The sequence below is a fragment of the Dasypus novemcinctus genome, chromosome 18, assembly GCF_030445035.2.
Source record: "Dasypus novemcinctus isolate mDasNov1 chromosome 18, mDasNov1.1.hap2, whole genome shotgun sequence".
In the NCBI taxonomy this organism is placed as follows: domain Eukaryota; kingdom Metazoa; phylum Chordata; class Mammalia; order Cingulata; family Dasypodidae; genus Dasypus; species Dasypus novemcinctus.
Genome location: NC_080690.1, coordinates 48312790 through 48330379, shown reverse-complemented (window position 1 = coordinate 48330379; position 17590 = coordinate 48312790). Strand labels below are relative to the sequence as shown.

The 17590-nt window shown below is 33.9% G+C and overlaps 1 protein-coding gene across 3 annotated transcripts in view; it reads right to left on the bottom strand.

Moving 5' to 3' along the window:
* Positions 1-6227: 6227 nt before the first annotated feature.
* The window catches only part of URI1 (URI1 prefoldin like chaperone), an 89505-nt gene continuing 78142 nt past the window's right edge, over positions 6228-17590 (bottom strand). For all 3 annotated transcript variants that reach the window (XM_058280082.2, XM_004479055.5, XM_071209188.1), the window contains 6 exons: positions 17418-17475; positions 15150-15321; positions 12162-12516; positions 10449-10591; positions 9519-9765; positions 6228-7030 (listed from right to left, as the gene is read on the bottom strand). In XM_058280082.2, coding sequence (XP_058136065.1) covers positions 6845-7030; positions 9519-9765; positions 10449-10591; positions 12162-12516; positions 15150-15321; positions 17418-17475 — 1161 coding nt within the window. In that variant the 3' untranslated portion in view covers positions 6228-6844. The remainder of the gene's footprint in view (positions 7031-9518; positions 9766-10448; positions 10592-12161; positions 12517-15149; positions 15322-17417; positions 17476-17590) is intronic.

Sequence of the window (17590 nt, the reverse complement as noted above, 5' to 3'; positions counted from 1 at the left end):
GATCACAGATACCAAGGCCAATATACAAAAATCATTCCTATTTCTATATACTAGAAATAATTTAAAAGTAGCATTAAAGAAACAATTCCATTTACAATGGCATCAAAAAGAGCAAAATACTAGGAGATAAGTTTAACAAAAGAAGTGTATAAGCTGTACACTGAAAACTACAAAATATTGCTGAGAAAAACTAAAAGCCCTAATAAATGCAGAAACATTCCATGGTCATGGATTAGAAAACTCAGTAACATGGCAATCTCCCCTCAAATTCATCAAGAGATTATTTATATACTCCCTATCAAAAACCAAAGTGGAATTTTTGCAGAAATGGATAAGCTAACCCTAAAATTAACATGGAATTGCAAAGGGCCAGAAGACCCCGAACAATTTTTTTAACTAACAAAGTGGGAAGACTTTCCGACTGCAAAGTTTACTATAAAGCCACGGTAATCAGGGCAGTTTGGTAGTGGAGTAGACAAACAGATCAATGGAATACAACTGAGAGGAAACAAACAAATCAACTCATATTTGATTTGGTCAACTTATTTTCACAAAAGGTGTTAAAACAATGCAATGCAAAAAGGACAGACTTTTCAATGAAAGATTCTGGGACAACTGAATACCCAACTGCCCATGCAAAAAGATGAATTTAGACCCTTCCCTCACACATACACAAAAATTAACTCAAAATGGATCATAGCCCTAACTGTAGAAGTTAGAACTATAAAACTTCTAGAAGAAAACTAGGAGAAAACCTTTGTACCTTTGGGTTAGGCAAAGACTTCTTACCTATGAAGCCAAGACGTAATCCACAAGAGAAAAAAAAAAATGTAAATACTGGATTTCACCAAAACAAAAACTGGCAGTTTTCAAGGAGTCATTTTAAAAGTCAAAGGCAGGGAAGGGGATGTGGCTCAAGTGATTGAGCTCATGCCTACCACATAGGAGGTCCTGGGTTCAGTTCCCGTGCCTCCTGGAGAAGATGAGCAAGACAGCAAGTTGGTGCAATAGGCTGGTGCGGCAAGCTGACGCAATGAGACACAAAGAGTAATCACAATGAGAAAGACGACAGTGCAGGAAGTGGAGGTGGCTCCAGCGACAGAGTGCCTCTCTCCCACATGGGAGGTCCCAGGTTCGGTTCCCAGTGCCTCCTAAAGAGAAGATGAGCAGACAGAGAGAGCACACAGTGAACTGACACAGAAAACTGACAGCAAGCACAAACAATGAGATGGGGGTATGATAGATAAATCTTTTTCAAAAAGTCAAAGACAAGTCACAGAGTTGAACAAATAACAGAACTAAAAACTAAAAAGATTTGAAGTCTTTTCAAAGAAGATATATACATAACTAAAAACATGAAAAGAAATATAAGTGAAAACCACAAGATAATGGTTTACACCCATTAAGATGGTACAATAAAAAAAAAAAATACAGTAACACTGTTACAAGGATGCAGAGAAACTAGAAACCTCATCCACTGCTGGCAGAAGTGTAAACTGCATAGCCACAATGGAATACTAGAAACTTCTTTAAAAGTTACACCTAAGTTTACCATCCAACTTGGCAATTCCACTCCTAGGTATATACCCAAAGATATAAAAATACATGTTCTCACAAGTACTTATATGTGAATTTTCATAGCAACATTATTCACAACAGCCAGAAAACAGAACAATCCAAGTGTCCATCGACTTGTGAACAAAAAGGCTGTTTATCCATGTATCAGAATATTATGCAGCAGTAAGAAGGAACAAACCACTGATACATGATACAACATGGATAAACCTCAGAAAACTTATGGCAACTGAAAGATACAAAGACAAGAAAGAGTAAAATTCCTTTTATATGTTCTGTCCCAAAACAGGGAAGCAGCTATTGGCTGCATGGGGCTAGTGATAGTAAGCAGAATCTTTGTGGCATAACGTAAATGTTCTATAACTGGCTTGCACAATTTATAATCTACTGAGTTCATCAAATTACACACTTAAAAATGGGTAAAATTTATGGTGTGTAAACTATACCTCAAGAAAAAGCTGATGGAGGTTGTTGTTATGGGAGGAGTGGGGTGAGGGGGGTGGAGGCTATATGGGGACCTCATATATTTTTAATGTAACATTAAAAAAAAATAAAGACAAAAAGAAAAAAGAAAAAGCTGTTAGAAAAAAAAAGGAACCAAAATACTGCAAAAACTAGAAAGATCATAGTATGATCTAAAAAAGTGTGCATTTTTAAAGGTAAGTACTAAAAAAAGTTAAAAGATAGCAAGTACATAACTTCCAAATCAGTAGAGAAAATAGGAGAAAACAAACTGTAAGACAAGGAATGGTAGAGAAGACAGGGGGGAACAGGCATGGTAAATAGCATATGCCAAACAAGAGAGGAGACTAAATCCCACTATAAGTAATTACAGTAAACACAGATTATACTTCTTGTGAAAGAAGTCCAGCTATATACTATACATACTGCTTTACAATAACAATGGTCATATGTTACTAGCATGTATATGTACACACACACACACTCACGCCCACGGGAAGCAGGTGTACCAGGAAAATATTAACTAGCTATATCAATAGTATGCAAAATACTTTAAGGCAAGAAACATTATCATTAGGGACAGAGGGTCACCATGTATTGATGAGGAACATGTCAATATTTAAAAGTACATGTACATAATACCTAAAATTACATGAAGAAAAAGTTTTTCAATGCAATACTGTTAAATTGATTACCTTCTTACTCTTACTATTCTCCACCTGTACATTTCTATTATGCATATGGCCAAACAACATTGAAACTCCACCCTCACTCTACCAAGTCAAAATAAAGTCTCTTAATGTGTCACAAAGTTTAAGAAATAAAACAGGTTTCCAATTCAGATTTTTAAAAATGTGACCTCATAAAGCAAGATTACACAGATATTGCCTAGATCAGACATTTCCTTACAAGGTGCTCTTATTTAGAGTGCAACCAATATAAACATTAAAAAAAAAAAAAGTGCTGAATTACAAGTGCTAAATCTAGAGCAACACCACCTAAATTTAAATTCCAATTCCACCACTTAATAGTTGTATGACTTGAACAAGGTGAATTTGAGTTGCATTTACCCATCTCTAAAATTGGAAGGCTAAAAAACAAAACGAACAAAAGCAACAGTACCTATCCTTATTGGGTTACTGTGAGATTAAATGAGACAATCCATGAAAAATGTATAGAATATGTTTGACACATAGTAAGTGTCCCCCTATTACCTAATTTTAAAGTCACTCGTTAAGGGAACTATTAAAAATTGTTTATCTTAAGTGATGGTCCTCTAAAACAAACTGTAAATAATTGAGAAAGTTTAAAATGTAAAAATCTTATGATATTGATCAGTGGTTTAAATATCTAAACCATGAAAATTATTGTTAATTCATTCAATGAGCCTTTACATGTGTGACTAACATGCCACTAAACTTAAGCATAATACATGAATAGTTTTACCCTAAAGAAACTGTTTCTTAATGAGGAGGCAAATAAATTTAACACAATGAGATATCTGTAGTCAGAAATTTTGAATATTCCAATAAATGGGAAGCTTTACAAATCACACACATGACCAATTTCCAAAAAAGCAAAATATAGCAAAATGTAGTCATTATATAATACTTAATATTCCCCTTAGTGACTGTGAGTCCCTTTAGGACACTACAGTGCCCTGAAGTTAATCATCAAAAAGAATCATTGATGAAAATGTAGATATGCAAGAGTTTATGTGAAAACTATGCCCTCAATAAGAGAATAAATACATTTTAAAAGCTTACTGTGTTTTAAAGAAATTATATGGTAATTGTTCAAATCCTACTTTTAGGAATCTACCCTAACAATACACTTCCAACAATACAAAAATACATATACACAAAGTTATTCATCATTTGTAACCACAAAATATTGAAAACCTAAATGCCCATACATAGGAAATTGTTGAATAAATATGCTACACATTTACACAATGAAGTACTAGGCCTCTAAAAAGAATAAGGAAAATCTCTATTAATTGATTTCCAGGGCATATTAAGTGAAAAAACTGAAATGCAATGAAGTGCACACTTTCTTAAATAAAGTATGTCATCCTTATTTAAGAAGGAATATAAGAAAATGCCCATGTGTCTGCTATTTGTGCAAATGAAATACATAAAGTTTATACTAGAAACTAAGAGAGACTGGTTCCTTACAGGGGGTCAGTGGGGGAAATGCCAGAATAAGAGTTGGGAGTGGCAATGAGACAGCAGGAATAAGGAGGGAGTTAAAACTCTGAGTGGGTCTTTTTACATAGCTCCTTTGGGAGGAGACTAAAAAACAAAAATAAATGCAAAGTGGAATCCTAGACAGGATCCTAGAACAGAAAAAGGACATTAATGGAAAAATTGGTGAAGTTCAAATACAGTTTGTAGCAACGTAAATTCCCTGACTTTGATATGTGATTTATGGTTGTATAAGCTATTGCTTAACATTAGGGGAAGCTGCAAGAGCATATGGGAACACTATTTTTTGCAATTCTTCTGTAGATAAAGCAATTAAAAATAAAACATTTTTTAAAAATCTCTTGGTCTGCTGTTTCGTTTTACATGGGTTAAAACAGAACACATTAAGACCAGCTTCCTTTTGTTCCATTGTAACTTGAATTTAATCTCAAAAGAAAACTGTAATTTCAAGTTACAATTTAAAACTTTGTTTCAAGATTGACTAGATATGGGACATTGGGTCTTTAGCAGAACATATCAAAACACAGTAATCTAAACATTCTTTGCTTCTACCATCTCATTCTACCAAGGGAGACCTACTTGAAGGAAATAATGTAAACTACATAAACAATAGCAGGCCCAACATTAAGTTTATGAAACTGAAAAGCTATTTGACGACTATTTCTTGAAATTACATGCCTGTAAAGAATACCACAACAGTGTGACAATAGTTTCAGGCCAGGGGAAGAGGGGAATACCTAGCACAGAAAGGCTCACTTGAATTGCAGCTGAGAACAGGGGCACCTTTGTGTGTATGCCATGTATAATTGTTGTATGGTTTCACTTTTTTGGGGGGTGGGGATAAACTGAGAGGTAAATGGTTTTAAGCTGCAAAATATATGCGCAGTTATCAAAATTTACTAAAAAACAAATTTTCTACATATACTTAGGGTGCTCTTTCAAAATTAGGCCCTTGTTATGAATTAGCCACTAACTAGGGGGGATTCAAGCTTACCCTTATTATTAAAATACATATTCATAAAACTTTTTTTTAAAGATTTCTCTTCCCTTCCCCTGCCCCCCCACCCAGTTGTCTGCTCTCTGTGTCCATTCGCTGTGTTCTTCTGTGACCACTTCTATCCTTACCAGCGGCACCGGGAATCTGTGTTTCTTTTTATTGCGTCATCTTGTTGTGTCAGCTGTGTGTGTGAGGTGTCATTCTTGGGCAGGCTGCACTTTCTTTCGCGCTGGGTGGCTCTCCTTAACGGAGCGCACTCCCTGCGCGTGGGGCTCCCCTACGCGGGGGACACCCGAGTGGCACAGCACTCCTTGCGCATGTCAGCATTGCACATGGGCCAGCTCCACAGTCAAGGAGGCCGGGGGTTTGAACCGTGGATCTCCCATGTGGTAGACGGACACCCTATCCACTGGTCCAAGTCCGCTTCCCTCATTAAACTTTTAGAGTTGTGTTGTTCTAGTTACAAAAGCTTCTACTTTTCTAGGACATAATTTCACTGTGTTTAAGCAAGAATTCATTAAAGACACAATAAATAACCTTTAAATATTTAGCCATGACTAGAGGGTAGACTGGCCTTGATGGCTTATTTTAGTGCTAATGCAGAGTGCTTTTTAAAGCAAATGATTAACACTTGCAGTATAATTTTCAATGTTAGAATAAATTTCTTTATTTTAAATAGTTTGCTTAAAGTAAGTAGTTTATCTGTTATTAACTGAAATATTTCATTTCAGTCAGAAAGTGAAATGCAGAAGATTAAAACTTAAGAATTCTTGATTTCAAAATCTCCTGTAGCATCTAGACAACCCTTCCCTCTTTCCCAGAATACAGGTGCAGTTAACACTACACACATTATGGGAGAATAAAGTGCCTATGAATTTTAAGAATTCAAAGAACCCGCTGTGTGGTGCATGTAGCATATACATGAATCAAAGACACTTCTACATTGGATTTTACATTATAAAGTTCACAATATTTAAGAGACCAAGTTTCATAAAATTTTTTAATTGAAAAAAAAGTTTTACAAAACACCATTCTTCCACAATCAAAGAAACTTTCCATAGGGTATATGTAAGCTTTCTGCCTTAAAGATATAGTATGACATTCAAAGGGGAGAGGTTTTAAAATAGCCACTTAACTGCAAAACCTACAAGATAAGTAGGTGTGTTTTTTTTAAAGTGCCTTTAAAATACTAAAGCAAGTAATGAAATATAATTGTTGAATCTATTTGAAACTTTAAAAGTTTCTTTAAAATGATCCATATGGTATGCGCAACATCACAGCTGGTACAAAACTGCCTGTATTGAAACAAAAACAATGCATAAGAACAGTATTCTTTGAAAAATGATTCAAAATGCTGCCACTGCATCATAAGGCAAACTTAGACAAGGGTATTGATAGTATTCAGGGGATTAACAAAATAAACTGAATATTAAAATATTCAAACATTTACTTTAATTTTAATACCACTTTAAGGATAAGAGAACTTGCTGTCAAATTAACTCAGGATCCCTCATTTCAAACTACATGTAACATATTTTGCTCTATATATTCTAAAATGCAAAACTAGGCTTCAGGATGTAAACTCCCATTTCCTAGGCAGAGCCTAGTTTTTCTGTTGCAATCTGGCAGCTTTGAACTTTGAAACCCTCTTCTTGGTCGTTTCTTCTGACACATCTGACAAAAATTCTTTCCGTTCTGGAATAGTGGGTAGCACAGGATGAGCAATGGCTGGATGAGGTGTTAAGGAGGGTGATAAAAATTCTTTTTCTATTACAGTTCCAGAAAAAGCCTATAAGAGAAAACGTCAGATAAGGTATAAAAAATGCAAATAATAAGATGCCCATAAAATGTTACTCCTGTGGTTCACCAATTAGACTTATTTCTTTTCATTAGAAGTAAATCAATTAAGATTTTTGCAGAGACAAAATTGTAACATCAAAACACAAATTGTTCAGAGAAAGCAAGTATCTTTAAAATATCGATAATACCCCAAATGTAAGGAGATTTGATAGTCAACATGCTAGAAAACAAAATGTAAAATCCATGTTTTGCCTGGGATAAAACACAAATGAATGAAAAAAGGTCTTCAACTTTCACGCATTTCATTTACATCTAAACCATGATGCAAAAAATAATGTACCAAAACCCCAAACTGCTACCAGGATGTCAAACTCCAACTCCTGTACCTCACCTAAGGAATGCGCTATCCTACAGGGGCCATGCAGCATGCTACCAAGTAGCTTAGTCTCAGCAGTATTGACATCTCTTTAGGGGTTTTCACGTATACTGCAATTACTTGGATATTTTATTGCATTTTGCCTCAGTTTTACTTAAAAGATCAGGTAAAAAGTGAAAAATCAAAGTGCTGATATTAGTGGGAATAAGTGCAGGTCTCAAAATTTAATTACAATTAATTCAGTGATGGAAATCACATTACAAGTTCCCCAAAAAATGATTCTTTAATTTCAACTGTATGGTTGGACTTAATCTGGTCAACTGAATGTTTGACTGGAATAAAATTAAATAATGTATACAAATGCTGGAAACAGAACAAAAGACATACCTAAAAATTAGAGTTGTTAGGAATGTTTTGTTGTTGTTGTTTTTTAAAATTTCTGGTATTTGGAACCTCCCTTTATTTACATCTATCTTCCAAAAACTCATATATAAGATTAAAAACTTTGGCATGCAAATTTTCACAAATATTTTGCTTTTCCTTATAAACCAAGTGTTCAAAATTAGTTAATAAAATGTATCACCTGAATAATTTTAAAAGCCACCCTCCCCACCTTACCCCACCACTGACACAAACAAAAAAGTACTTTGAAACCCTGGGTAGAGTCAAGCTCTTAAAAGAAAGTTCAAACTGTACTTTTCTAAAAACTCCATTTTATCATGATATGAACATTCAAGCCTTCTTATTATATGAAAAGTACTTTTGAAAAGGAGACAATATTTTCTCATTTTTTAAACTACTAAAAAAGCTATCTTTCAAAGTACCTGCCAAAATCATGAACTATTTATTTTGGTGCTGAAAAAATTTATAGCATCTAAGATGTAAACTGTAACAGTTCAACAGAAAATGCAGAGCTAATAAGAGTAAAATGAAAACAAATTCCATATTCTACCTCCACCTATGCCATAATGCCTCTAGTCTTTACAATAAATTAACAGTCAAATACTTAAAAATGACAACAGTCTCTACCTATTACCTATAACAGTATGAAAGGCTATTATATAAATAAAGATACTTTCTAGGTCACTTAGGATCATTATATAATGAGGGAGAGAAAACATTCTAATCATGTGTACTCGCCCTACATACTAAAGAACTCTATCTTTAATTACCCAGGGGCCATTTAGTACAAGAAAAGGAATTTTTACATATGCTTGTCCATATATAAATATAGATTTATTATATATTTGATTGTATAGACAGATGATATAGGCGGCAGTTCCTCAGTCTTCCAAACTTTTTAATTGGAAACTTGAAATACTATTCAAAGTACAAGAATGAAAAAAAAAACAAAACCAACACATGCTTGAGTACAATGAAAATCATATCTAAAACTGTGTATTTCATACCAGGAACTTTTACTTTGGGATTTCTCAGTACATCCCCTTCTCTCCCTGCTACACACACACACACACAACTAGGTGTGATGCGGTGCATGTGTGCACTCATTCTGAGGCTTGCATCAGATTATGAAATGGTTCTGTAACACATCACAAGTTAAATTCCACTGACACAGGCCAAACACAGAATTATTTTAGGAAATTGACTGCCATGTATACATCTTTTCTTTAACTCAACAAGACACTTAGAACAGCATAAATCTGCTACTTGAACTACTATAAAATGATTGCAGTATGGTCTAGTGGTAATTTATTTAAAATAAATGTTTTTCTAGGCAAAAATGTAAATACATACACAATTAAGATATTTTAAAATTCCCATTTCACAGAAATTTAACTTCAAAGTTGGTAATGCTTTTACGAAAAAATTTTTGAACTGTTTCAGTATAATACCTACATTAATATTATGCCTGCTAGTGACTTCATTTTTTTTCAAATTAGAATAAGAAAGAGGAAAAAAAGGCCTCTTTAAAAAAAACACCTTTTCAACTCCAAAAATATCTATTTGAAATAGGGAAAATGAATTATATGGTCCTTTGAAATGGAGCTACCACCACCTTTTTAATCTCACAAAAATAGCAAGAATTGGTCAGCGATACTATATGGAGGAAAAAAAAGAGAAAGAGTTCAAAGACACACACCTCAGGTATTCCTGATAAGGGCAAAAGTTTCTTTTGATGGTTTTCTTGTTGTTCTTCCAATATGCTCTCACTAGTGTCACTGCAAGTGGCTTCTTCACAGCTAATACTCCTCAGAACACTCCGTCTATCATCAAATTCAGCAGCACTGCTTTCACTGGTATCACTACAAACACTGTTCTCTCTGCTTCGAGACTTCAGGATTGATTTACGAGGGACATATTCTCCATTCACAATATCGACAAAGACTCTACAATATTAAAAAGTATATACACACTCACTCTAGGTGTGGATAAATTTACAATGATTCTTTTAGATCTCTTTTAGAAATTAATCTGAAATGTTTTAGTCAAACATTATATCTAAAACTTTCACATTCAAAATAATTATGCAGCCTCAAATGACATGTTTTATATTATTCTGAAAATAAGATGTGGTTTTAGAACTACTTAAAAAAATTTATTTTCATTATTTTACAAATAAAACAGTAGTTATATTCAAATGATAGCTTTTCAACAAATAATACAACAAAAAGTTGAAATAGTTAATTAGCTTCTACCCTGTGTAAAGGTAAAACCACATACCAAGCATATCACAGCTGTGGCAGGAAAGTACTGCACCAGTCCACTAGAAGCCAAAACTTTTATTTCTAAAGTTAAGACAGAAGATTTTCTGACTAGGCTAACTGAGGATGTTTTAAAAGCACCAGCAAAGGAGGGGAGTGGGAGGTGGAAACCATACAACATCCCAAATGCTTTGGACTGGGACGCTATGGTGTCTCTACAGCTCCTGTGAGAGAGCACCTTTATTTCTAAGAATACCACATTTTCCAATGAGAGCCCTCTCTGTTGCAGACCTTTTCCAGTAAATGTTCAGTTGCAAATCAAGGCAAGGGAACAGCAGATTGCTCTGTTGTCTAAGAACAACACTCACCTGTAAATGTCAGCAGGAGTCTTAATGGTAGGCAGCTCCTGCACAGAATGACCACTGCCAGAGCTGTTCTTTCGTTTACGTTTGGCTTCTTCTTTCTTTTCACTAAATTTTAAAGTGGTATTTTTCCCAGTATTTATTCGTACCTAAAAATTTCACAACAAAAATTAAGATTTTTCAGAAATTACATCAAGACCAAAATTAAAACAATATAATGCACACTGTTAAACAGGGTAAAAAATTTCCTACTTTATGAAAAAAGGTCCTGGATAAACCATATTTCTACAGCATTAAATTACATCTTCTTTAATCATTAATTCTAGTCTCTAGTAACTTTATTATTGTATAGAAAGTTTTTTACTTAAATCATGCATTTCAAAACAGTATACAATTAAGCAAAAGAAATATTCAGTAAGAATACAGAATTTAACTCAAAAAAGCAATATTAGAAAATATCTATTTAGAATTTTTAAAAGACCTCTAAAAATGGAAGCACTAAAAAATAAAAGCCAACCCTGTTCAGGATTAATGTATTATTCTTTCAGCCCTAATCAGTACGTATAATACACTTTTCATATTAATGACTGCTCTTCCCCATAACATTTCTGAAAATATTATTTATTCTTCCTATTTTATATAAATGAAAATAAGAAAAAATTAAAAGCCTAGAGAAAGAATCACAAGAATAACTTTTTCTGGCTAATCATTTTAGTCAATTTTTCCCAAAAAATTCTGGAGATGTTTCCTTTAATATAAAGTGTTAGAATAACAACAACCAACAACAACAAAAAAAAATAATTTCATTTCTTATTAGAGCAAGGATAATTTAAGGAACCTAAGAAATACCAAGCATGTTTCATTAAGTAATAGTCACAGACCCTGTGGAGATACCTGGTGGTAGGAAGAGCACTAAACTTCAGCCAGTTTTATGGTCTTCTGAGCCTTAAAGTTTACCTAAGGAAAATGACTTAGAAATATGAATTCCCTTTGGCTCCTTAGACCAGTATATGGAGCACAGAGGGCCAGGGAATGGACCTAAGACAGCCTAATCTTCTTTATCCTTTATCCTTCTTTAAACCAGAGCCAATCTGCTTTGATCTATTTTAAATAGAGCAAATTCTACAATAAGTTAGGAGGAAAACAAAAGGCTTTATATAAAATAGAAGCCTGAAAACTCTGTGTCAGAAGAGCTCTACAGTCACCCCTAGCTCTAAAATACCCAAATTCTAAAATCATGATACCCACAGATGTTTGATATTTACTTTGTCAGAAAAATTTTTCCTTTTTACTCATGATGCTCCTTTTTATGGCCATGTAACAAAACAACCAGGTATATCATTAAAAATTTAACTAATGCTGTCACTTTTAACTTCCTGAACACACCAAAATATCCACAAGATAATTAACTCCAGGATTATTAATTAAGAAACCTGTCTGGATGAGGGACAAGAGGAGTTACAGTGATTGACACTCAAATCTGAACCTCTTCCAGACCCCAAACACCTCAACTTCTACTGTGGCTTCAGAGAACAACTGACCAATACCAACCAACTAACTAGAGATAAAATTTGTCAGAACAAGAGGAAGGAGATGATTTTCTTGTTGCACACTATCAGCAATTTTAGTCACTATTACTATTCTTTTAAAGAATAGCATAAATGATGTTTAATGCTCACATCATATGAAAACAGTAGTATATATTAAAAGTATACATACCCTCTTAGGTTCGACAGTATGAGAAAAATATATTGTTGGTACAGAATTATCTCCAATCCCTAAAGCATCATAGTCATTTTCATTATCACCATCCTCCTCCTCCTCCTCCTCTGCCTCCTCCTCCTCCTCATCTTCTTCATTACTGTGATAGGGATTTGAACCATTCACGGAATAATTCAACTGACTATTCACTTGACCACTGAACAGTTCTGAATCTGCAAAATCCTTATGACAACCTCTGGGAATAAGAGAGTCTGTTACTTGATGAGTCCCATTCCTGTTCGTGTTTTGATCTTCTTTTTCATCTTCAAAAGAAGTTGTATCTTCTCCATTTGCAATCCCAGAACCAGGCTTACTAATAAAGAAAAACAAGAAAAACTTAACAAGATCAACCAAACATACTAGAATTTTACCTATTCTAATTCTCAGTTCATTCCAATGGATAAAAATTAAGACTCTGAATAAGGTTTCTGGGTAGTTTGGTATTTTCCCACCAGAATTTTAGGTTAAAAACGGAAAAATATTCTAAAAAAATTAAGAACAAGAACTATTAGTCCTTATACAAATTTTGTATGTTGCAATTATTCAAGCTTAAGTAGAATATAGGACATGGTACTTTTAATCTCTGCAGTATACACAATATATTATGATATCCATTATATTGTATATGCATTTATATGTATTAATGACACAAAAAAAACATGTAAGGAGTTCACAGAGAATATATATTTCTATCGAAAGATCACAAACTGAAGGCAAAGAACCATTAAGCCACTCTTATTTTCAACCTATTTCTATACTCAGTATTTTACAAGCATGTATTAATAAAGGATTTACACATGTGCACACAAATATTTATATTTATGCACACACATACATATTTATCACACTTCATTCTACAAAGGATATGGGGACCTTACAAAAATAATAAAACCAAAAATGCAAAAAGAACCAAAATAACACCATGCAAAACCAGAAAGAGAATCATGATGAAGAAAATGACAAGAGTCAAAATTGGCTTAAAAAATGAGATTATCAGTTAATCAAAAAGACCTAAAGGTTTATAGGTAAAATGGTAGAGACAAATACATATCTTTTGTGCTCCATGTCCTATTTTTCACGGAAACTAATTATTGTATATGGTACATTATTTAAGCAAAACAATATAGGAGCTTCTGTAGTAACATACTTCATTTAGCACTTGGAGAATTCTAAGTGTGTGCTAATGTGTATCTGATATAGCAGTTTGGAAAAGTTTCTCATATATAAAACCACATGACCAGATTAAAATTGTCTATACAATAAACAGAAAAGTGTGCAAAAGAAAAAGAAAGGTGAAGTGGATGTTGTTCAAGTGATAAGTCCTCCGAATACCATTTGGGAGGACCTGGGTTTGGTCCCTGGGGCTTCCTGGTGAAAAAGAAGAGAAACTGTGCCTGCGCGGCAAGCCAGTGCCCACATGGCAAACCCAGTGCCCATGAGGGTGCCCACACAGAGAGCCGAGTGCCCATATAAGTGCCCGTGTGATAAGCTGAGTGCCCACATGGTGAGCCAAGTGCCCGCGCGGTGAGTCAGTGCCCATGCAAGTGAGTCACGTAGCAAGATGATGACATAACGAAAGAGAGACAAAGGGGAGAGTCAAGGTGAAGTACAGCAAAGACCAGGAATGGAGGTGGAGCAATTGACAGGGAACCTCTCTCCACATCAGAGGTCCCTAGGATCAAATCCCAGTGAATCCTAGGAAAAAGACGAGAAGAGAAGACAAAAAAGAAATAGATACAGAAGATCACACAGCAAATGGTCACAAACAGAAACAAAACAAAACAAAACACAAAACAGCAGGGCGGGGGAGGGGGAGGACAAGAAAAAATAAATCTTAAAGAAAAAGGTTAAACATTTTATAAAAACAAATTTGAAGCAAATTTTTTTTAACAAAAAGCATTATTCTGAGTGTAGTAAAAATATTTCATTTAAAATTTAATACACAAAACATTCAAAATTATTAAAAGTCAACTATCAAGTATATCCTATTTCATTACATAAAATATATCTGGGTTAATGGAAAAGTTTTGGTAATAGATAGTGAAATTGTACATGGTATATAGTATGTTCCTAGAATAAAAATTTCTTAAAAAACACAAATACCACTGTACAACACAGTGAACCCTAATGTAAACCATGGTCTACAGAAAGGTTCTTTCCTGAATTGCAACAAATGTACTGCAACTAATGCAAGGTGTTAAGAGTAGAGAGTAGCATATGGGAACTATACTTTATGTATGATTTTTCTATAAATTTAAAACTTCTTTTAAAATAAAATTATGGTCATGGTACAAAGGACTTAACAGTATTCCTGTGCATTATTTTCTTTCTATAAAAGACTGATGTAGTATCCATTCCAAATAAAATGATTACAGGGGGTAAAAATGTGCAATATATTTTAAGAGTTCTGCATTATCAAATTGTAAAATGTGAGAATCTTTAATTTTCTTATGTCATAAAACTACTAATGGACCTATTCTCTGTTTACAACTCTTTAAAAATATAGGTTTTTTTTAATTAACGTAATTTTTATTGTTTCAAATTTATTTAAGTGAAAACTGTATTTTGGAGGGAAAAAAAGTTGGAAAGTTGCTGCCTACCTGATAGATATGAATGACCTAAAAAAAAGTATCATATGATTGAAAAGTTTAGACATATTATCTGCCCAGTTATATTATTAAAATGGCTCCATATGAAATGAAAAAAAAAAAAAAAGGCTGGCCTCTAAGTGTTTTTGTGCACATGCATGGACGTGTGCATGAACACACAGTCTCTAAAAGTAGAAACACTCTAAAGAATATTTACTTTAGGGTGGTAGTATTACGGAAATTTTAATACATTTTGCTCTTCAGCATTTTCTTCAGTGAGCATTTATTGTTTTATTAATGAGGAAATGTGTGTTCTGAGAAACAAATTCTTTCTGAAAGATAATCTGCCATTAGGTACCTCTCAAGTTCGCCCAGCAATTTTTCTTGTTGTTCTAGTTCTTCAAGTCGAGCCCATAGTTCCTCATCAGCAAGCAAACTGTTGGAGTTTACATCATTTGAAGCAAGATCTGCTTCAAAAATATCTGAAGTTTTGGGTTTGGAGTGAGGTTTATGAGCAATTCTGTGTTTTACTAGCAAAAACAATAAAAGAAAGACAAGTTTGTTAATAGCAACTTTAAAAAGCTAGAATTGGTGAGACTATTTTTGATGTTGTTGGGGAAGAAGGGGCACACTTTTTAAGCCTAACAGTATGGGGTCCATGGACTGGCAGTGCAGGCTGCCCTTTGGGCCATTACAGAAATGCGGACTCACTCAGGCCCTTCACTTACCCACCCAGACTGGGGGATTCACATGAATACTCAAAAATGAGAAGTAGTACTCTAGTGCTTCAAAGACACATAAGCACAGTCACGATGTACCTTGGTTATAATGCAAAATTTAACACAAGTAATACCCATTTTTCCATTCTTGCTCAAAGAATTTCAGTTACTAAAGTAATACACATAAGCCTTGTCACATGATACTTTCAACTCTAAGTGACTGCCAGGCATGAATATCCTAGGAAAAAACTATAAAGAGGCTAATCCCTGGAAAGTTCTACTATAATTTTATATATGTACATTTCTAATTTTTAAAAATTGCTTTATTAGGGCAGATATGAAAAACCCACAGTCAATATGTAATCAATGGGGAAAAGTTGAAAGCTTTCCCTCTAAGGTCAGGAACAAGACAAGGATGACCACTGTGATTTAACATTGTACTAGAAGTTCAAGCTAGAGCAATTAGACAAGAAAAAATAAATTATTTAAAAAGGCATCCAAATAGGAAAAAAAGGAAGTAAAACTCTCACTATTCATGGATGATATGATCCTATGGAGAAAACATTTGATTTATTTTATCTATAATCCTCATGAGAGGGCAGAAGAGGAATCAAATCTGAACTCAAACCTCTCAACTTTTCATTTGAAAAATTATATATATATTTATAAACCAAATTAAAGCTTTGAAGAAAGCAACCATGAAGGAGTTTAAGTCTTATTCTTTGCTTTAACTAATATTGATAAAAGGATACTAAAAAGTTTTGTAGTACACCTAAATTTAAGTACACATAAATCTTTCAGTGGTAACCAAAAACAAAAATCAAAACGCATTTTTCTGTTGTATTGTCTCCTGATGTTACCTTTTTTTTTTTTTTAAAGATTTATTTTTATTTATTTCTCTCCCCTTCCCCCACCCCCCTGCCCCCAGTTGTCTATTCTCTCTGTCCATTCGCTGTGTGTTCTTTTGGGTCCGCTTTTATTCTTGTCAGTGGCACTGGGAATCTGTGTCTCTTTTGGTTGCGTCATCTTGCTGCATCAGCTCTCCGTGTGTGCAGTGCCACTCCTGGGCAGGCTGAACTTTCTTTTGCACTGGGCAGCTCTCCTTATGGGGCACACTCCTTGCGTGTTACCTTCTTAAGCAACTTTCTGTTACTTGTGATGTCACTTCAGTACAGATATTATGGCTAGAATATGACTTCTAAAAGCATCTGCATTTTTTTAACTAGTAAGTTCTTCTCAGGGCTAATAACCAATATGTGAATTTCAAAAATCAAAATAAATGTTAAAAAGTTTTCTGCAGTAGCAAATTACAAAACATTTCTGTAATACTTTTTTTTTAATTCACTACTTTAACACTTTATCACTGATAAGAGAACCACTGCATTTAAAGAAGTAAATGCCAATACATATTCCACTTGGTCAGAGAAAGTGACTGGATGAACCTACAAAGACCTATACATGGAAAGCCACCGCAGGAACCACCACAAAAGGAATGGCTAAAATACGCTTACAGTCCTCTCTTTCTTTCAAAAATGAAACTGAAGTTGCAGTTTTAAAAGGAGAAAAACTAGCAAAAGATACATTCTAATTTGACCAAGGTCAAAGACAAATTAGGAATAGATATTTTGTCTAAAATACGCATGTGAGTCTTATCGAGATTTGGATCGTTAGAGAACTTTATAAGAAAGCCATGTAATCCTATCATTTAAACATGTAAGTAGGGAATCAACTTTTTCACCAAAAAGTTCCATATCCATTAATTTTTTTAGAAATCTATTCTGGGACAAATGTTTGCATCTTATGAATTTAAAAGCATCATATTAAAAATCCTAAATAAGTTACAGACTCCTTGAAAATCAACACAAATGGCCATTAAACAAACAAACAAAAATAATCTTATTGCTTACCTTTAAATTCAAAATCACTTTTAATTTCTTCTCTTATGTCAATGATATCACCTGCAGCCTAATTTTTTTTAAACAACAAAAAAGCACATTAACAATTATAGTACCCAATATATTAAAACTGTCATAGGTGCAATCATATAATCTAAGAAATCTGAAAAGCACTTGGAAGAGCC